Source organism: Calypte anna, chromosome 4A (genome assembly GCF_003957555.1).
Source record: "Calypte anna isolate BGI_N300 chromosome 4A, bCalAnn1_v1.p, whole genome shotgun sequence".
In the NCBI taxonomy this organism is placed as follows: domain Eukaryota; kingdom Metazoa; phylum Chordata; class Aves; order Apodiformes; family Trochilidae; genus Calypte; species Calypte anna.
This window is the reverse complement of record NC_044248.1, coordinates 8,249,960-8,271,841: the sequence shown is the minus strand read 5'-3', so window position 1 is coordinate 8,271,841 and position 21,882 is coordinate 8,249,960. Positions and strand designations below refer to the sequence as shown.

The following is a 21,882-nucleotide window of genomic DNA, read 5'->3' as shown; positions in this document are numbered from 1 at the left end:
ACTAACATACACAGAAGAAGCTGCAAAGCCACAATTCAGTTTGGTTTTTTTTTACTTGGCTTTATTAATTTGAAATAAACTAGACTAGGATAAAACTTCTTAGAATTTTGTAACTTCATTAAAGATGTTCCAGCTTCCAGGCAAAGAGCAAAACTTACTTTCTATTATTTTGCATAGGAAAGTTTCCATTTATGGTAAGGTTTTCAGGCTCTGGACTGTTGTCTTCCCTCTATAAAGCCATGGCCATGAACCAAAACAGTGACAGAAAAACAGGTGACTGGGAAACTAACAGGGGTTTGTCTGTCTTTTTTTGGAAGGGCAGACTTTATCACTCTTAAAACTACCTGAAAGGTTAGTTGGAGTAAGGCTGGAGTAAGGTGGGTGTTGGTCTCTTCTCTCAAGTAACAAGTCATAGAACAAGAGGAAATGGCCTCAAGTTGCACCAGGGGAAGTTTAGATTTGATATTATGAAAAAAATGAATCACTGAAAGGGTTGTCAGGGCCTGGAACAGGCTGTCCAGGGAAGTGGTTGAGTCACTGTCCCTGGAGGTACAGAAAAGATGTTGTAGATGTGGTGATTCAGGACGTGGTTTAGTGATGGCCTTGGCAGTGTGCTAGGTTAGCAATTGGACTTGATGATTGTAAAGGTTTTTTCTTGCCTCTGTATCTGTACTGCTAGTAAGTATTTTTGACTTGTCTCTTATTTTCACATACATAAACCTGGAGTTTAATTAGACTGATTAAGTCTAATTAAGGGACCTCAAGATTTGGCAGCTAAATGGTTCTCTGAGCAGAAACTTAGTAACTCTGGTAATTTAATTTTGGACTTTTAATTTGAGATTGTAATCAATTGTTCATCCCTGCAGCTCCTGGCAAAGGGACAGTGACTATTGAGAGGGAGTGATATACTTCAGTGATACTCAATAATTCCAGAAGGGTGAGCACCATCAACCTTTAAAAAAAGTAAAGGCAGGTTTCAAAGAATTATCAAGTTGCATGGTCTGTCTTGGTTCTAGCTAATCTTCAAGTGAACAGCTAAACTATGTAAATTTGGTTTTCTCCTTCACTTCTGTTCTTTTGTTTTGCTTTCCTTCACTCTTGTTTTTGTCAATTATAACTGGTTTGTCTTTGCTGAGCAACAGAAGTGAATCATAAAGTTAACTGAAGCACAAGTTTACTGTCAGCAGTGGTATCTGGGGAATCTGATGTGCCCACAAACGTAGAGAATTGGAAACCAAAGTGTGTTTATATCTCTTAGCAAGAACAGAGATTGGGGGGGAATCACAATCAGCTAACAGTGCAACAAAGATCCCTATCCCAGTAAATTTCAAAGCAGATTAGTATTTGATATTCATTATAAATTGTTTTGTAACTTCAGGGGAAAAAATAAAGACATTTAACAGATGTAGATAGTCACTCTTTTACAGAGTGCTGGAGGCAGAGGTAGAATGATTAGAGCTGTGTGAAAAAGGCTGCTCTTAGTTCTTAGGGAAAATGAAAACAACAGATAAAGATGGAAGATGGATGAAAGTGGCGTTAAGATTTCATAGACCTGAGTTCCTGAGATATTTCATCTCAATAACAATATAAATCTTCTTTGGTATTTATTCTGCATTAGGCTAGCATTCCAAAAATGAAAAATGTATTAACTTCTGTTGGAGTCTGTAGAAATGTATTGCTGGGGACACACAGAAAGTATTTTGTGTTCATCTTCCGAGCATAGTTGGTTTATATGGCTTAGATCTTTCTTCTCAAACATTCATGGCATATTTACCTGCATATTAAGGGTTATTGTGAAATAGAAAATCTTTTCCTTGACTCTTCCATTAAATTTATCAGTAGTCCACGTGCAAACTTTGATGATGTAAAAGGTGGTGGGTTTTTTACTTACAGGTATGACTGCAATGTAGTTCTGTAAGGGAGCAAGAGCTTCAGTTTCCAGGCAGCTCCTGAGAGAAAGGGGAGATTTCTTGCAACTCTTTACCAGCTGCTCTCAAGGGAACAGAACAAGCAGCTGAACTCCTGAGGTGGAGAAGGCACTCTGACAAGTGCATCCTTAAATCAGAAGTGTAACATCTATTCCACAAGTTCTTAAGTGTCCACCTTAAAAAATGCTTTTTTTCAACCTTTCCTAACTTTTTTGACTTCTGGATGCATCTGGATGCATTTTTTCAATACATGTTCTTCCCGAGTCTCTAAATCAGGCTTTTGGTTCCAAGGATCTGGCAATCTACATCTTTAGTATGTACTTCCACTAGTGAAAGAAAGTATTGCATGTAAATATTCTAGAAAGGTTTGGGAGAAATACAGGAGTAGAGAAAGAAATCTAAAGTTTCTACACGTTACCTAGATCATCCCTGTCTAAAGGGAGTAAAAATTTACAATTCATTAATAGTTTGGGGTTTTATTGTGTCTTGAATTGTAGAAAGTTAGGTTAGAAGGGACCTTAAGATAATCTGGTCCAACCCTTCTAATACTATAGTTTATATGAGATGTCTCAGCACCCTTTTGATCTGACAATTAAAATTTTCCAGAGTGGGGGAATCCACCATTGGGACCACCTGGGAGACCATTCCAATGTCTTACTGTCCTCAAGGTGAAAAATTTACCTCTTGTATCCAATAGGAATCTCCTGAGGAGTAACTTGTGCCCATTGCCCTCATTTTGTCCATGTGACTCTTTGTAAATAGGGAGTCTCCATCTTCTCCATATCCCCCCTATAAATACTAGGACATTGTAATAAGGTCTCGCCCTTGAGTCTAAGACTTAGCAGCCTGTTAACATGTTTCTTTTTGTTTGTCTAAAGCAAACCAAATATTTACCAAATTGCATTCATCACCCTCAAGATGATGTTTTCAACCTAAACTTCTTAATTCTGGTACTGGAGTCGTGTAATTTAAGGCTATTACTAATTTTGCCCAAGAATAAAAGACTAGTTTAACTTAGTAGGTCTTAAAAATTAAAAAAATCCTGTGTCTTCTACAGAAATCCTCAACTATACCAATAAATATATATCTTAGGGGTCTATATACATTGATGGATTTTGGTGTGTCTGAGTTTTGTGAATTGTATTTCATAATATTTATGTATAGTAGAAGCGTCTGTTTAAAGAGTTACTTTTCTATATGTTAAAATAGGAAGAATAAACAACAAAAAACTTCCAAATATAAAAGAATAAATTCCTAAGACAAAGTAAAAAAAAAACCCCAAAGGAACACAACAACCTAAACAAAAAAACCAACCCCAAAACCCACCACACAAACTTGTAAAGCTTTCCTTAGAATTAATTTTCTCTCACTGCTGTTTTTGTGTCCTTTGGTACATCAGGTTATGACTCTGGCTGAAAAAATGATTTCCAGCATTTATTTTACTGCCGGGTGTTTGATAGCTCAGGGCACAAAATGAAAATGATAAAGTGAAAGCTAAACTCTCCCTCAAATTGGGAGTCACTTTTGAACTCAGAAGAATACAGTGTACCAAATCACCTGGGTCATTGCCCACTGAGTGCTCCACAGAGCAATGTCCCTGGGACCAAAGAGAGCTTTGATCTTTTTGTTCTTTGCCAAACAGCTCTTTATGTGGTGCAAAATGCTGCAGATAGCCCTAAACCATTTGACAATTATCACCTGCAGTGTGTGGTAGTGCCTGCTTTTTCTTCTTTTGCTTCTGGAAAGCTGTAGTGTTCAGGTCATTGAACGAATCATTAAGAGCATGGATAATTGATGACAGGACAAGGGGAAATGGCTTCGAGATTTAGGTTAGATATCAGGAGAAACTTTTTTACAGAAAGGGTTGTTAAGCACTGGAGCAGGCTCCTCCAGGGAGCTGGTTAAATCTCCATCCCTGAATGTGTTTAAAAATCGTCTGGATATGGTGCTTTAGTGGTGGGTCTCAGAAACAGGGTAATAGGGCTAGGACAAGGCTGGACTCGGTGATCTTGAAGGTCTTTTCCAGCCTGAGCAATTCTATGATTCTATGAGGCTGCAGCTGGGGTCTGGTATCTGGATGGGGTACTCTAAGGGTGACCCCAACATTTTTCCTTTTCCCACAAGTGGGCTAAAATTGCCCATCTTGTCAAATACCCTCTGAGAACTTCCACTCATCCTTACTGCTTGTCAGCACAGGGCATACTCTGCAAAATGCTGGTTAAACCCCTGGAAAGCTTGGAAATGCAGAAGTGAGCTGAACTCCATTCCTCCACACCTGGGGTATCTTCATTTTGTTGTCACTGGAGATTGACAATTGCAGAGACTGAGAGGTTGCTGGGGACTATTCTTTTACTTCGATATCTTGCTCTTTTTTTTTTTTTTTTTTTTTTTTTTTGAAACTTGCTGATATATGTTTCCAAAAATATTAAAACCACCTTAGTTTTGTGTCAGCCCACCCATTATTCCTTCATAGACACTCTGTGTAAGTAGTACCTTAGATAAAAGACAACACGAATTATTTCTTTTTTAATGAATTAAATTTGTAAGAAAAATCTTGATAGTTACATGGTTTTTCAACTCAGTGATCCAGAGAGAATGTCTTTCCAAATAATCTAGAATGGACTGGGGTTGGAGATGGGAGAAACTGTTCTATTTGCTCAAATTCTTAGCTATTTTTACACTATTTTTCTGCCCCCACACTAAAAGACATTGTTATGGTTTTTAACAAATTAATACCACTGAGAAACTTCTTTGGGGATCAGAAATTCCTTCAGTTCAACAAGTTCAGGAAGCATTGCCTAACCTTTACTGCAGTTGCATTCCCTTTTCCCCAAAATAATTAAAAGTGAAAGAAAACAACCTTCTGGCAGTGAAGCAGTGAGACAGCCACTGTGGTTTGTTATCTGGTGGCTGAGAGCAGGTATCATATGTGGCTGCTTTGGTATGCTAGACAGTGTCATTAATTAGGAAGGAAAAAGGTACCAGGTTTGAATTCACCTAGAGAACTTACCAGCTGGCTGAACACCATGTAATATAAGCTTAATTTCTTCATAAGGCCAGGATTCAAATCAGAAAAAATAATGAATACCTTGCAGAGGTAGTAGTTGTATAAACATGTCCTATATGTTTATGTTAAGAAGTGTAAATCAGGATCAGACTGAACTGGGTTTTTTTGTGACTGCCTATGAGCATCCAAGCTGGATATCAGTAAGGAATGGTGTTGCTCCTTGGCTACTGCTTTTCTTTGTTTATAGCTGGTGTGACAGCAAGTTCTGACTTTGTCTGGAAATTTTTTTATGCTGGTTATGTCAGTTCAAACCCACCCAGGATTTTTTTTTCCTTGCTTGCATGCTCTTTCACCATTAGAATCTGGTTTTTGTCCTTCTGAGCTTGCACAGGATTGCTGGGCTTGGAACTACAGCCATGAGATCAGGACTCCAAGTGAAGTGAGCACTGTCTGCAAACCATCTTGAAGATTTCATTTTCTGTTTTTTGTTTAAGTCAAAAAATTTTTTTGTCTGGCTTAATGATCTGTGAAAGCTCACACTGTATCAGACAAACACCATAGCAAGTGCAGAGAGGATGGCATGCTAAAGACAGAGCAGTAACCTGTCAGACCTGTTCAGACAGCCTTGGAACAGAGTAATTATTCTCCAGTGTATCACAGATTTCCTTCAGTGAAAGAATGTGTTACTGTCACTATTAGCAAAGAAAGATCTCTAAGAATAAGTTTGAAAATAAACATTAGCAGTGCAAGCATCAGTTGCTTTGAGGGAATGGGCTGAAGTCGTGGCACACTCTTGGGGTACCTGAAAATTAAGGGCATACAGAAGCATCTGATTTTGGAGGGAAAGGGTAAATGAAATGTATTTGCTTTTGGGTAAAAACCACAAAATGTTATTAAATGTTTGACATTAATTTTATGAGAAGAGGATGTTAATGAAATGCTAAGGCTCTGGATGGCTGTCTCACCATACAATCATGCCCATAACTAATTGAGTTCTACTTAAAAACTAGTTACTGATTTTTTTCCATATAGCAGTTTTGCCTAATTAGAGTGAATTCAAAAAAGAGCAACATGATTGGAACGCTGGGAAAATTGCTTCTTAGAAGATTAGAGGAATTGATATTCATTGCCTGGTGCACAGAAGATTATTGGGGTGAAATAATTCCTGGAGTATTAATGGCAGCAAAAATATTCTTGATCTTAAAAATAACTGAAAATAGCTTAGAAATCCAACCAGTTCCAAATCCTGTTGGTTTAACAGGAGAAAGACATGCAGGCATCCAAAGCTACTAAAGAAGAAAAGGTTTGATCCCTGCAGTAGCCTAACAAAAGCAGAAGTTTTGTCTGAAGTTTTGCTGAGGGTTCCAGAAACTTCTGTATTTTGTTGCTTTCCTCATTTCAGCCCCAACAAGAACTTCATGATGCTGCAGTTAGTAGGACATTAAAATGCTTTCCCAGTGAAGAGCTGTAACCTTCCATTTACTTACCTAAGTGACAACAAAGCGTTGTTAAGCTCATTGCTCTCTTCATGGTTTGGTTTTTTACTGCTGCTGCTTCCCAGAGTGCTGGAACAGCAAAACCAATAGAGCAGAAAATTTTTCATTGTGTTGCATTGAAACAGAGAAAGCCCCTGACAGGATCCTTAAATATCACTGTGGGTTCTTACTTTGAGATACTGCTACAAGCCAAGAAAAAAACTGCATGAGGAGATGTGAAATTTCAAGTTAGGCTATTTCTTCCAGTCTCTGCAGCAGAAGGTTTTTTTTTTCTCTTTTGTGAAAGAATGAGAGTCTAGCTCCTAAAATCTTTCAGTTTTCTGAGTTATGAGTACTCTGCCTAACCTATGCTTTTGATGGGGGAACTTGAAGACTTTAGGAGCATCTTGGATTCCTAATAGACTGAAACCTCTGAATGAGAAAAGAAAAGAAAAAAGTACCATACATAAGCATTTATGTCTGTAGCCTTGTTCATTTTCCTTTGTTTTTACTGCAGCTTCTCAGCAATAAATCCCTTTACTGTGGGTGAATTTTAGGCCCTACACTGGACATTTCAGTGTCCAGAAGCAAGAATAGATCTGTCCCTAAAGGGTTTATTTTCACATGTAATTGAAATTATATTTAACCCCAAAATTATAGCTTGTAAATATTATTCAAATTGTATCATATGTAAAACTCGATGACCTGTAAAAGGTTCTGCTTAAGAATCAAAGTTCTAAAATCTTATTGGAAGGAATGTAAATCACAGAATCAGACAAGTGTTGAGATGGGGAGGATATCAGAAGTCATCTGGTGTCACACCCCTGCTCCAGCAGGGACACCTAGAGCTGGTTGCCCGGCCCTTTGCCATGATGGCTTTTGAATATCTCCAAGGAGGCAAATTCCACAGCCTCTCCAGGCAACCTGTTCTAGTGCTTGGTTACCCACCCTGTGAAAAAAGTGTTTCCTGCTGGTCAGAAGGAACCTCCAGTGTTCCAGTTTGTTCCCATTGCCTCTTGTTGCTGGGCAGCACTGAATTGAGCCTGGCTCTGTCTTCTTTGCATTTCACCTTCAGCTATTGATCTACATTGATGAGTATTCTATTCCCCAGGCTGAACATCCCCAGCTCTTTAGCCTTTTCTTACAGGAGAGATGCTCCAGGTCCTTAGATGTCTGTATGGCTCATTGCTGGACTCTGTCTAGTATTTCCATGTCTCCCTTGAACCAGGAACTGGGAACACTGGTCATCTGATGAGGTATCTTTTTTTGTCAGTGAAAGATTAAAAAAATAAACAATGTCACGCTTCAGAAGCTGTTAATAAATCAATGTTATATAAACAAATACTAGGGACTAATGCTGAATATGGCATAATTCTGAACAGTAACCACATGTTGCAGGCCTAAGCAAATCTGTGCATATGTTACACACAGTCCAAGTCTTACAAGAGACAAGATGGTGATTACAGAGGGGTTTGAGTTATGTTTCTTGAAAGTACTGCAGCAGTGTAATATGTGTTATTTTATTGTAGCTCATCTTTATGGGACAGATACACTCATCTTTTAGCAAGTGCATCAAAGGTAGAAATATGCCAGCTACTTCAGATTTCATTTATGATACTTCCCTGTTGCTATGGAAAAACATACTTCCTCACCTTTCTAAATACCAGGGAGAGAAATAGAACATTTATTGCACATGGATTATTTTACATCACAGAAGGAGGGGAGCATCACAAGAAAAGAGCTGCAGAGTAGTGATGTTCTCAAGATGATGTTTTAAAATATTTTTTTTTATTAGCTAACCATCTGTGGAACCATAGCAAGACAGACAAACCAGTTTTGAAACAGAGGTGTTGCACAGGGTAAGTTGAGGCTTTTCACTTGCTAGGTGGCTGGTTTGGAGCTTGGATGGGGCAAATTCTTGTTGCTTACAAGATTAGCTTTTGATACTAGCACACATGGTTCCTTTATTTTCTCATTCATCACAGCAGAAAAAATACCTGTCCTTTCCTTTAGAAACTCACCTGAAGTAATCTAACCACACAGTTAGGTAAAAACATGAAAACACAGCTTTTGAGATGTATGGGCAAGAGTAAGTGAATATATTCATAATTTGGATAACAGAAAATGACTGAATATGTAACAGTGAATGCTGCTGATCTCTGCCACCCTTTCCACTAGCCTGATCTATAGGCCTCCCAGTAGTTCTTTTTTTGCATTAGCAAAATTGTTAATAATGGTGTCCCCTTGCTTGTGTGTAGTCATAAAAATAGCAGTGAAAGAAAAAAAATCAGCAGGTCAGACACAGCTATCACCATGTTCTTTCCAAATGTGAAAAAACTCAAGAGGAGGATTGTGCACAGGAAAGAAAAGAAGAAAAAAAAAATTAATGTTAGTCAGGGGAAGGTAGGTCAAAGATTTGCTCAGATGCTACTTCAGAAGAAGGGGTGGGAATTAAGAATGTATGAGTGAGGCAAGCTTGAGCTTTCTTAAAAATATTCTGCACTCCTGCTCGGGTAATTCAATGGCAAGAGAAGCAACAATCAGTTAATTTTAAAGCCAATATACAGCAAGCTCTCTGGGGATAAATTTACTTAGTGATGTTTCCCTGCTGGTTAAGCTAACCTGGCTGAGCTTTCTGGTACCAGAACTGGATCAGGGATAATAAAGTCATTGGGTTTGACTGCCCCCTGGTAATTCTGCACTGCTGCTCCTGCCCTGTGCCCGTGTAGGTGTCCGGTGCTGCTGACAAACCTGCTTGTAGCAATTTCTGCTGCTGTGAAATCCTGTGTTTTCATTTAAAAAGGAGTACGGGGCCGTAGGCTGAAGGCAAAGTCACGTAATTTAGAGATAATTTTATTTGTCAAGCAAGCCAGTGGGCTTTGCAGGAAAACAAAGCAGAATTTGATTACTTACTGTTACTGAATGTAATTTAACCTTGTTTGGGAGAGGGATAGCCTCTCTGTGATGCTTTGCTAAAGCTTGATAAATTAAAATGCTACTGTTAGTCCCATGGCCATACTGTTTAATTTACAGTCCTCTTGCAGACCAGCTATTTTAAGCATAATTGTATAATATGCTGTATCAATCAATTTTATAGAAAAATGAAGCCATCTGTACCTGATATGTCATGAGGGGAGCTGGTAATGGTTGACTTGTGGACTTCTTTTCAGTGCTTGTTTTCAGATCAGTAATGGCAGCAGTCCTTTGATTTAGATGAAAGCAAGAACAAAAGCTTCTCAGGAGCAAGCAAGAATCAGAAGGTGAAAACGAAGAGGAAAAAAGTAATAAAATCTCATACCATAGCCTAGAAGCAGACTACTATAATAAGGAAATTGGTTTTATGCAGCTATAGCTGCAATATTATTTTATTGCAATTTACTTCTAAGTATGAAACCAAACCTTCAAAAGCTTGGATACCATATTTTCTTGGTTACAAACCAGTGAATCTTATCTTGCCTGTACAGGTGTTAAATTTCTTCTTTCTCAGCCTATATTCACGTACAGTCATTAAAGACCTTGGGCACTTAGTGTAAATATTGAAGGTGATATATGAAGGCTGACAAATTTAATCTTGGGTAATTACACTCTGCCTACCTCCTCTGACCAGCAAAATTGTCCCTGCAGTTTTGGTTGGATAAGTAATCTTCTAGTGCAATATTGTGCTCTTCAGTAGCTTCAGCACTGAGAAGACCAAAGTGATTCCACACATTAAACTCATTTTTGGATGCATTTTATGAAAAATTCACATTGTTCTGTAATTACTTGTAGCAACCTACACAGGAGGGTGTTACATTCAAGAAATAAGAATTATTTTACCTTGAGAAAAGTTCTTGAAAGGATGTGCATAAATTATTTGCTTTTCCTGGCTCTCAGAATGCTTCCTAGTGGACATAGTTTTCCTCTGCAGATCTAAGACAGAAACTTGTCTGTGTAGAAAACTGTAGATTTGTTGCCTGTTGACAGACTTTTTGCTGGCTAAATAATAGGAGAATTAAGTTCATTAATAATTCTTCTAACAAGCTCAGATGTGGCATGAACAAGAAGCTGAAGATTACAAGTTCATCTGACCTGCATGCAGGTGCCCTTTCTGTGTTTGTCTCATTCTCTTCTGTCCGACTGATGTTTCCCTCTGGAAAAAAAAAAAAAAAAAAGAGAGTATGAAAAGAAGAGAAACTAATTAATACTTCCAAATTTTGTTTCTATTTCTAACTCATCAGCAGTTTCCCTTTTCAGCTACATAGGGTAAAATATCAAATAGAGTCTAATGAACTATTACTACTAGCCAATTAAAACTTCCCCTCTCCCCATAAATTAATTACAATACTGGGATGATTTCACTACTTAGGAAAGCAGTATAATTCAAGTAAATTAATGGAAAATAATACAGCCTTGCCTTGAAAGCTGTTCAGTTGTGATCAGCACCATTCTGCACTAGACAACAGCAAATTCAGAAATTCTGCAAATAAGCAAAATGAAAATCCTTCTCAGTATGAAGACTTTCCTGTTTAAAAAAAGCCCTGGAAGACTGATGCTGTTTACAAGCAGATGTTAAAACTAAAACATAATGGGAAGACATAAAACACTTCAGTGTATTTGGGATCAGATTGGCATTCATTGTACAACAGTCAGAAGAAACTGATAAGAGGAAGAGTTTGTAAATTACAATGAAAAAGTCTTTTGAGCATTAAAATTAAAATAAAAATAAAATCTTAGGTAAAATAAAAATTCTTGATGAAAATTAAAACAACTAAAATAAAACTACGTGCTTTGTTTAACTGTGTTAATTACAGTGACAACTCATAGTTAAATAATAGGAATTTGGGGGCATTAAACTAGTTTACTAATGTATATAAAAGATGTATGATAATACCAATTACTTTTGAGAGAACTGTGTAACCATATAAAATTATATTGTGATTATATAACCTAATACACTAAATACTGAATTAGTATTTAACTATTTTGGGGATTTGAAGCAATCTGTATGTTTCACAGCATTTGCTAGTGATGTGTTAAATTAGGTGGGATATTATTTGGTTTGAAATGGCAGATCTTCTCTGCTTTAGTCAGCTTTGAAGTTATTAAAATTCAATTTCTCATATCTAAACTTTATAAATAGTATTTCTGAGTACTTTTTTCTCCTTTCAAGAAGCAGTGGAAAATTGTAGATAATCGACAAGCATACAGCAATCAGGTCTAAAGTTTACTTAGCATGTCATACACAGTCCTACTTAATGTGTCCTTTTCATATGAGCTGCACTCCATCTATAGATCATTCTATTGACAATGGTTAGAATTGCCTGTAACCAGCTGGGGTTGTTTGTAGAAAAATGTGTGGAATAGAGAACAGAATTGTGCTCATTCTGTCCAGTTCAGAACTCCCTTCAGATCTGTGCTCCCAGTGCTCAGATGTGTCTCCTACAGCACTTTAACACTGGTGTCTCATGTCTATTTTTTTTAGGAGATAAAAACTTGCACTTCTCTTTATGCCTACACAACCAACCCCCAGGGGGAAGTCATTGATAGGAGCAGGTCCATGGCCATGGTCTCCTTCACTTCATCCTTTGAGAGACATTGCCCTGCCGTCATAAAGCATTTACTGCCCTTACTCTCTGGAGGGGCAAATCAGCCCCCTTTGATTTGCTAATTCAGGATTGTCCTGTATTGGAGTTTAGTATTAACATAGTTGTGCTTTATTATAACTAATGGTAAGCCCACAGGGTGATAGAGCCTGAATTTCCATCCAACATTAAAGGTTCCGTGTCCAATCTTTGTGGAGAGGAGCTGACAGCAAGTGGAAGATGCAGTCTATAGCTGGGATAGCTTCCTAACAATTATGGTACCCTTTTTTTTCCCTCATGCAACTCATTGAATAATCACAAGACATTTTATAAAAACTATATTGCTAAAGCACCACCAGAATTCATTGCAGTGTCAAAAATGAAAGCAGGAATTAGAGAAAGGCAATGAGCCAGAGAAACAATTGAATATTAAAAGTTGATCTCTTCTTTCAGTGCTTCATGTAAAGGATGGTGTTTTCTTTTTTGTCCTGGAGGTGGCATTGTGGAAAAATTCTTTTTCTTGAACAGCTTTTAAAATTTTCTTGTTGTGTCAATACAGACATTCTATAAGCATGTGTCACGTAAATATTTATTTTTAAATAATTGCACAAAATATATTAAGGAGAGAGAGAAATTACACCTGACTATGAATTTGGAAAGGGATCAGAATAGAAGAAGCTACCCTATATATGAGTGAATTCTATTTACCTCTTTGTTCAAGATTGATTTCATTTTCAAAAGCTTTGAGGCATGGAATTTTTTTGATAGAACCACTTCCAGAAAAATACATCTCCTGAACTGACACTGTTTGAATCTGTTGCATGGTGTATTAGAGGAAACATTTCATACATCACTTCCTTTCTCTTTCCATACAGTTTCTTATCCTTACTGCTTTACTGCTTTACTTTTGGAGATTCCCAAAGAATGTGTGTGGTTCTCCTGTCTTAGAGAACTATCATGAGAAACAATAGGAAAAGTCTTTTTTTTTTTTAAGGAGTTAAATTTTGAAGTCAGTGATCAGTTACATTAATATGACTGGGTGTTCTCAGGTTAATTTTTTTCTCTTTAGAAATTCTTCACCATCCAGTACTTTCCTATAGGAAACCTGGGGAGGGACTTCTTATGAGTACCTGTAGTCATCAGCCAAAGGGAGAATGGTTTCAAACCATTGAAAGAGGGTAGGTTTAGATTAGATATTAAGAAGAATTTTTTTACTATGAAGGTGGTGACACACTGGAACAGGTTTCCCACTTTCACAGTTATGATATGATTGTTTGCATTGGATTAAGATTATTGTTTCTGTAATGCCTGTGAAAAATATTGGTCAAAGTTCTCATCCTGAAATCACATAAAGCCTTGAAACATTGTGAACATTTGTCCATGCTTTTCCATTTGAGAAAAAAGAAGAAAAAAAATGGAAAAAAAATATTATAAATCAATAGGAATAAGTTCAGTTAAAATAGAAGTGAGAGATGAGAGAGAGCTGAGATTAGTAAACCAGAGCTGTAAAAGGAGATGGAATAACTAGGAACTGAAAAGAGGAAACAAAATGTTAATTTTCTTTCAAAAGGAATAGAACTTGTAAATAAATTCAATAATTATTTTGCAATGTGAGGCAAAGCAAATGATATACTTGGAAGGTGCAAATGTGGGATGGTGTAGTTAGTTTGATTTATTTTTATTGCGCTTTCCTCTCAGACATTGCTTTAGATATACAGGTTAATAGTGAAAGGAACTTGCATGCAGACTGAGACTGTATATAAATAATACAGAACTCATTACATTCTAGTATTAAATACCAAGGCAAGCAAAATCAAAGGATGCTGTTGCTTATATATTGCCAAAATATAACCTAAAAGCACACACATGATTTTTCAAACAAAAATTGGCAGAATAGAGTCCTGCTTTGAAGAAAAACAAAAAAGCTGACAGTAAGCTGGTGATTACATTTTTCTTTCTCTACCTGGTCGTTGATAAGCAATAGATTGTTAATTTTACAATTTTATGTTATTATGATTTAAAATCATAGAGGCTCTCTGAACAAAACCTAAAGTTTTTGAGCCTCTCAGAATTTAATAAAAATTGTTTCTTGTGGAAAGAGTTAAGCAACCTAAGATGAGTGGTTAATATCAGACATCATGTATGAGGTTGTTTTTAGTGTTAGGCTAAATATGTTTTTTTAGTAATAAGAGTGTTGAAACTTATTTTTTCTGAGACTTCACTTGAATTTAGTGCTTTGCAAGCCAGTGGACAGGATTTAGTTAAATTATTAGGATGGTCTCAAGAACAAGCATTTAGGCCTAACTTTGTATTTATGCATTTGCTGCATAAATGGTCTGAGCCTGTTAATCTGAGTATCCTCTTCGTAATCACCCTAATAAACACAGTACAATTAGTTTTATACAGAATATGCAATAAATCAGCTGGGATCATAAGCCTGTTTTCTTTTCCCCTGATATGTAGCTTGGGGAAGATCTTTCTAGGATCTATGGAAAAGTCCTAATTCCCATTCATTATATATCAGAATTTGGGGTTCAGCACTTCTAGGTTCACATCCTTAGACAGAAAAGCATTGTTTGGTTTCTAAATCACAAAATAATACATTCTTCCTGGCTCCAGAATGGGAGTTTGGACAGTGCATGCCTGTTTGACAGCACTGTATTTTGCTAGCTGGAGGCTCTGATCATATTTCTTTAATTTCTATTCTCATTTCCACTGAAGATTCTAATTAGATCCTGAGGATGCTTAAGAAGAGGAAAGGGAAAGCTTTCCTCAGAACGTGATATTTTCCAATGCAGAGGGCAGTAGTTTGCTGATGTGCAGCCTTCAGCACGTGTGAAAACAGATGCCTGTCTTTTAGCAAACTGGGGCTTGTCAAACTCCACAAGAAATGTGCTGAGAGAAGCTGGGGAAGGGCTGCACATGCTGGGGCTGGGAGCGCTGGAGTGCAGAGAGCTGGGAGCAGCCTGCTCCCTAGTGCAAGTTTCCAGGGAGCTTTTCTTCTTGGCACTGACACAGCCAAGTCTCCAGCTCCAACAGAGATGTTCTTCCAGCAGCTCTGAAGTCAGGCTGCTCACTGGATACCATGTCATACCCAGGGGTTCGTGGTCCACCTCAGCCTTCCGAGAGGACTCGCTGCTGATGAAATCAAGTGCTTAGAGAAGCATGAGATGCTGGGGTTTATTTAATATTTTGTCTCAGCTGGAGGGGCTGGTGAATCACCACAGCTCGGTACAGCATTGCTTTGCACCACTACAACTTTCTTCAAAGCAAACTCTTGTTAAAATCCTCTCGTTTCCCTCTGATTGTGAACTGGTGTGAAGACTGGAATGATTTGCCTGTTGGAAGGATGTTGACTCTTGAGTGGGAGTCAGAGGGACTGCAAACAGTGGGTATTGTTGTGATTATATTTGCATCTCTGAAGCTGCTTCATTTGCTGGGACTGATTGATTTTTCAGAAGGTAAAGTGGTCACTCACAGTTCGTGCTGTTCGTAGGTGTGGTGTCTGATCTGGTAAAACAGTGTCAGGTAGAAAAGCTATGAAATGAAGAGGCTTGAAAAGTGAAAAAGCTTAGTTTGTTTCTGCTGCTTTTATTTTGCTATTGTAAAACAGAAGTAGGTGCTAGCATCAGATTTTTATTTTGCAATGAATTGCCAGCTGTCTGAGTGGATGTTTTTTAGAAAGAATGAAAGCAGTGAATATAACACCTGTCTTGTTGCCTTTGAAAGCTGCTCACTGATACAAAACTTTGCAGATTAAGTGGATCTTAGTTTAGTTCATGCTTTATAACATGCTTTGCTCTTCTGAGTTTAGTTCATGCTTTGTAACATGCTTTGCTCTTCTGATTTAGGATTCAGTCAGAATTTTGTTCTATATCAGCATCTGTATTTTAAAAACCTGTTTCACAGATAAAGGCAAAGCACTGTTACTACAGGATAAGCTTTAGGATCAAGTGTATTCAACACCTTTCAAAAAAGACATAGATGCCAACATCAGCTGTGGATATTTTAAATATATATAATGAATATATGTTTTTAAACTGCTGTGTGCTTCATTAGGTTCCTCTTTGGTCTCTACTGTATTTGTCATATAATTTCATCTGCTCTCAGAGGGCTTCATATTAATCTTATCAGTAGTTTTCTTTCTATGCAAAGTGAGGGGGTTTTGCATTTTGTATAAATAGGTTAATGCAGTTTAGTTATTAATGAGGTTTTTGCTGTCCACTTTTCAGCTTATGAACAAAATGTCGTGTGTGGGCTGCTGTAGTAAACAAAAGCTATTCACTCACTGAAGCCCTTGCTCAAAAAATACTTGCTTTTGTCAGTATATTTGTACATGTGAACCCAAAGCAATCCTTTTTCCTAGGTAGCTGCTTTCTGTCAGAATCACACAGCCAAGGAGAGCAATACAGTTTTCTGAAACATTAAGTTTTCATCATGGAATAGGATCTTTGATAGATGTAGATTCACATCATCACCTCATAAAATTCTTCAGCGTGCTAATAAAATGTGAAATCTATAACACAGCACTTTTATAGTTACTGAACTCTTGAAATTAATCATCCTTAAAACAGTGTGTGGTGAGAAGGTATGAGATTCACTCTAATATTGTGTAATGCGTTGGTTATGGAATTGTAGAATTGCTTTTTGAATTCTAAACAAATGAGTAATTTTTATCTCATAACAGTGCCCACATTTGGAGTGTTTTATACTTTGGATGTGTAGTTTTTTTAACATCTGAAAAATCCTCATAGTAGATATGTCTTATCTTCAACTTTACAACACATGGTAATAGATAGGGGGAAAAAAGGATTAAAAATGCAACATTAGTTGTTTTTTTTAAGAGATGCACAGTTACTTCTTTCTCTTGATTTCTCACAGTGATATTGCCATTAGGTCTTCGGGAAAAATTCAGCTATATGAAATCACCTTTAAAAATATCCCCGTAGTAGAAATTCTGCCTATTTTAATATAAAAAGTTCAAGACAATATATCAGTTGTTGTATAACTTTGTTTCAATATGCCCATTAGTTTCATGGCATTTCCTCACATGATAATGTAATAATTTCACTCAAAAGTATCTAGCAAGGTAAAACTGACCTCTAGGTAAAAAGATTAAACATTTTAAAGCACTGTGGATACATTTATAACATCTGTACTGTGAATGGATCCAGTGACTCAGGGGATTTCCAGTTGCCTGGGGGCTGATTTGTGCTATTTAACTCTTCCATGTTTGGGCACTGTCATCATCATTAAACAGGAATTCTGCCCCAGATGATTAAGGAATAGTTTGTATTACAGAGTATTCAGAACTAATGGTGTGTTTTCCTACAGGATGCAAGGACAAATTTTCCTTTTCTATAGGAGGACCATGCTCGAATGGCCAGTGTTGATCCTGAAACCAAAAATGAGCAGTGCGTCCTCCCCATCTGCCCCATGGAGGAAGGACATGAGCCATATGCTGAAATAAATCTGTTATTAGGCTTTCTCATGTCTTAACATCCTTGTTCTAATATTCCCAATATATTGACTTACTTTGAAAAGATCACTAAAAGACAGGACAGCAAGCTTTTCCTGAAATTTCTCAATAAAGGACAGAGAATGACAGCTGAATGACAGATTCTCAGTTATTAACTTGTGACAATTTCACTGATTTTAGTGGGGTTGTGATGTGCACTACAGCTGGTTTTGCCAGCAGAGCAAATTGTCTAAGCCCAAACCAAGAGTGAGCAGCAGAAATGGGAGCAGAACTAAAGTGATCTACAAAAGCATCAGGGACTGAGTAATCAGGAGTGTTTCCATCCTTTCAGTTCACTCTTCCTCTGTCCACAGAAGTATAGGGGTAGCTTCAGCTTCCTAACTCCTTAATCTGAAAATGCAACAGCTGGGTTATTGAGGTTTTTTTATAGTCATTTATAATGAGATATAAAATACTCTAACATCATGTATTCCAGGCACTTTCAATATTTTTCTTTAAAAAAGAAGAGAGTTAAAGCAATACTTCACTTGCAGAAAGATTTCTTCTGTAACACAGATACTGGCAGTCTCTCACCCAGTACAGCTTCTTCACCATACAGTCAACTCTCCTGCAAAAAAGGGATTTTCAGTTCAATGCACAAAAAGATGAGTGTTCACACTTAGTTGTGCTGTGTTGTACAACCACCCTCCTTTACTTTAGATACCAAAGGAGTTACAGTGCAGAAGGGCCTGAGTTGCCCTCTGTCCTCTGTGGTAAAGTGGAAGAATCCAGGCAAGCTACTTAGTTTTATTGCAGTGCTCAGCATTTGCCTAGAAAAATGTTGTCTGGGCCCCTGATTTGATCCTCTGTCCGAGACTGGGGACTGTGGTCTTCAACTTCATCCATCCTCTCCTAAGTAGGAAAGAGAAATCAGAATGAGGAGAAACCTGGCTTCAGTGGAGCCAGTGAGCTATTTCTGTTATAAAGACAGAACTGAATCAATACCACTCTTACTAGAAAAGAATGAAACTCTACTTTCCCACTCCTTCCATTACTTTGGAAGTGGTTTGATGTTGATCAATACCTTCCCTCCGGTTTCCTTGCCTGAAACTTTTGCTGCTGAGCAGCTTCCTTCCAAAGTTTTTGTTTTGTTTTTCAGCTGTAAGAAGAGGAGAGGAGGGTGATCAGAACTGAAGCAAATGATCAGAGCAGTAAAGTAGCAGCACTGGGCTTATTGAGAATTCATCCCCCAGAAACTTGGAGGGGAGAGATGTCAAGGTGAGGGATTTGCTTTGCATTTGTGTGTCCAGAATATCTGTCAAGTGGTAGCTGTATGGAGAGATTATGCAAATCTGTCTGAGCCACTTTGTAAACATCAGGGGACTGCATAAATCAAAGTCTTTAAAAGGACAAACTTTGGGCCTCCTCCTTCCTCGTGCATTGATTATTTCTTGAAGAATGGCACCTCATACAGAGATGTTTTTCTATTGCTTGTGAATATAATCAACCAATGTTTTAACCTATTTTAGACTCTGCTATTTCTCCCCCTTTCCTTCCACTATTCTCTAACAGTTTCCAGAGCTTGTTATTATCTTTCAAATGTTTATTCAGACATAAATTTTGTGTCTGGCTTATTCGTGTCCCACAAATTCAGTCATTTGGCTAGTAGGACCCACAGGTCCCTACATGTTTTTCAATTCAAAAGACCATAAAATCTAGGGAAAAATATTTGATCCTTAGTTTATCTTTCTGTGACACAAAGCAAAGAGCTGTTCACTTACTGTTATCAATAAACATATTTAGCTGCAATATCAAATTTAGCTGCTTTCATCATTGAAAGTGAATTGAAGAATTTGTTCTTGTGTCTAGAATTTGTAAATTGGGGAAGGGAGATATTCTCTTTAGATAGAGGTAGGCTTGGTCTTAGAGCTCCGTGCAGGTACAGAAATACTATTTTTTTCTTTCCAATTTAATCTAATTTGAATTGACAGAAGCCATCTCTAGTCCAGAAGCTATGTTTGTGTGTTGAGTTGATTTGTTCTGTCACACTAACATGCTAAATGTGGCTTCTTTCATAGCCTGGATGCTAAAAGCACAGAGAGGATAAAGCTAGGTCTGTCTGCAATCATTTATGTTAAATGTTACTCTTACAGCATATCAAAACCAGTGAGGTTTAAAATATTGTCTCAAGTGCAGTATGAAAATGAATGATATGGGGAAAGACATATTGCTGTGAAATTCTCTACTGCTTCTGATAAAAAGGACTCTCAAAAGAAAAGGTGTTTTCTCCTTGTCTAAGGCTGAAAAGAATTAACCAAATTTGTATGTCCTACCCATGCACTGGTGGCTGTGCTGCAAGTCCAGCTTCTCCCTCCTGTATCTCTCAGCCAAAAGGGATGTGAATGTAGCAAAATTCCACAATAAACAAAAAGGCAAGGAGTATGCCACCCAGCAGCACAGGTCCCCTTGCCTTTTCTCAGCAGCTGCTTGGAACACCTGAGTAGGATCTGCTGACAGTGAGGGGTTCAGGTTTGGATGGTGAAATGTCAGCTTCCTACATTGGCTTTTTTCTTCTCCAGAGACACTTGTAGCACCAAGGGAACTGAGAGATGTTTAAGAGGTGAAAAAATACTGGTATAAATACTGGTATGATTTCTGTAAGGACAATTTGTGTGATGTCTCTTCACATGAGACTTCATGGAAGGATCAGGCATTCTGAGCTTTCTGGACTACTTAGGAAAAACTCAATATGCATTCAGCTAATGTACTAAAATTTTATTCTCTGGCTTGGGATCATACAGTAAGGTTGCATTCTAACCTGAGGAGGGTTTCTTTCGGCCACATGGTTCTGTGAGAGCCCAGTCACTCCATCATTGGATCTTCTACCTTAAGCTTCCCAATCCTGAATTTATTTATTTTTTTAAAGAAAACATTCTTAGTGGTTGTTATTATAGCCTTAAGGATTGACTGTTTGCAAGCAGGTAGGGCAGCTTCTCTGTGTATGCATCTTTGCAAAGCCATGGTTAGTTTTCAGGATTGTTTGAATTTGAATATTCATCTTAAACAGATTGCTCACCCCAAGCTGTCTGTGTTTTTACAGCTTTTGCACCCATACTAGATGCGATGCTCCTTTTCCAGGTTTGTTTTAGTGTCTGGAAGCAACTAGGGTAAAATACATTTGACTCAACACACACAGAAGAAGAACAGAGTATTAGGGTTTTTTTCAGAATGTATTACATTTAACAACTGTTCCCAACACTCTATCTGATTACTACAGAATGCTAAAATAGATTGATTTTTTTATCAATGAGGGAAATCAGAAGATGAAGGAAAGATCACAGAGAAAGCACTTGCTGTTCAATCATAACAGCCATTGCTGGCCAAAATTATGTATCTTTTGGACGGCAGGGGTTATTTTATCCCTGTATACAGAGGAAAATACCCCAAATAAAAGTAGGTAACAGATGTTTGATACCTGTAGCAAAGTCTACACCTAATCAGCCTGCATTCTAGAGAATGGATACCAGGAGCTTCCTATAGAATGATCACACATTTCACTCTGCACTGTGACACTGCTTCAGATTGATTTTAAAATGTAGCTCCACATAAAATAATCTATTTTAAGATGACAGAGATTCAGTATGACAAAATATGCTCCTGAAAAAATTATACTTGGTCAGCTGGGTATAGGTGAGGAGAGAAAAGCATTGCCTCATCACTAATGTACTTTAGGGATGAGAGCTAAGGCAGCTTTACTCTTAAAATGTGATGATATTTGCAGAGACAATAATAATCATTGCTTAAAGTGATGTTATAGAACAAGATGATTTGTGTCCGATGATAGAATCACTGAAAGAGAAAACCCATCCATAAAAGTGCACTGATGCAGGAATAATGTAGTCACCTTTGGCCTCTTGACTTCTTAAATTATTTGTTCCTTGTTTGACAAAGTTTTTGACTAAAGTTCTTTGACCTTTAATAGTAATGAGACATGGGAGATACACAGTGAATTTTGAAAGGATTTATATATTCAGATTATGTGAAGACTTCTATGAAATGTCAAGATTTACAAAGCAGTTGAATCTGTTCCATGTAATGTGACAATAATAACAATTTAAAGCTGTTATGTCATAGTTCCATTGTCCAGGATGCATTTTAGTTCATAATAGAAAGTGTTACAGAATTACCTTTTTGAGAAACTGGAAAAGCAGCAATAAAGCTGGTTTTTCAGTCTCATCTGGACATTTCATGCTGTATAAGGGTTTCATGTTACTAGAGTGGTATAAAGAAGCAGAAATCACACTGTAGCGGGAGGATCCATTCTTGGTCCTGAAGCTCGACGAGCTGCTGGTCTCTTCCAGGACTCCAGCCACCACACAGCACTTCCAGGGTAGAAGTGTAGCGGGAAGAGCCTTTCTTGCTCCAGAGGCTCGACAAGCTGCTGGCCTCTCCA

At 37.6% G+C, this 21,882-nt stretch overlaps 1 protein-coding gene across 5 annotated transcripts in view; it reads left to right on the top strand.

Annotated features, from left to right (window-relative positions):
* KCNIP4 (potassium voltage-gated channel interacting protein 4) overlaps positions 1-21,882 on the top strand; it is a 380,377-nt gene that overhangs the window by 271,054 nt on the left and 87,441 nt on the right. The window contains exon 1 of one of the 5 annotated variants that reach the window (XM_030450065.1): positions 15,321-15,432. The exons of the other annotated variants lie outside the window; for them this stretch is intronic. Coding sequence (XP_030305925.1) covers positions 15,321-15,432 — 112 coding nt within the window. Of the gene's footprint in view, positions 1-15,320; positions 15,433-21,882 lie in introns of those variants that run through there. 5 annotated transcript variants of the gene reach the window in all.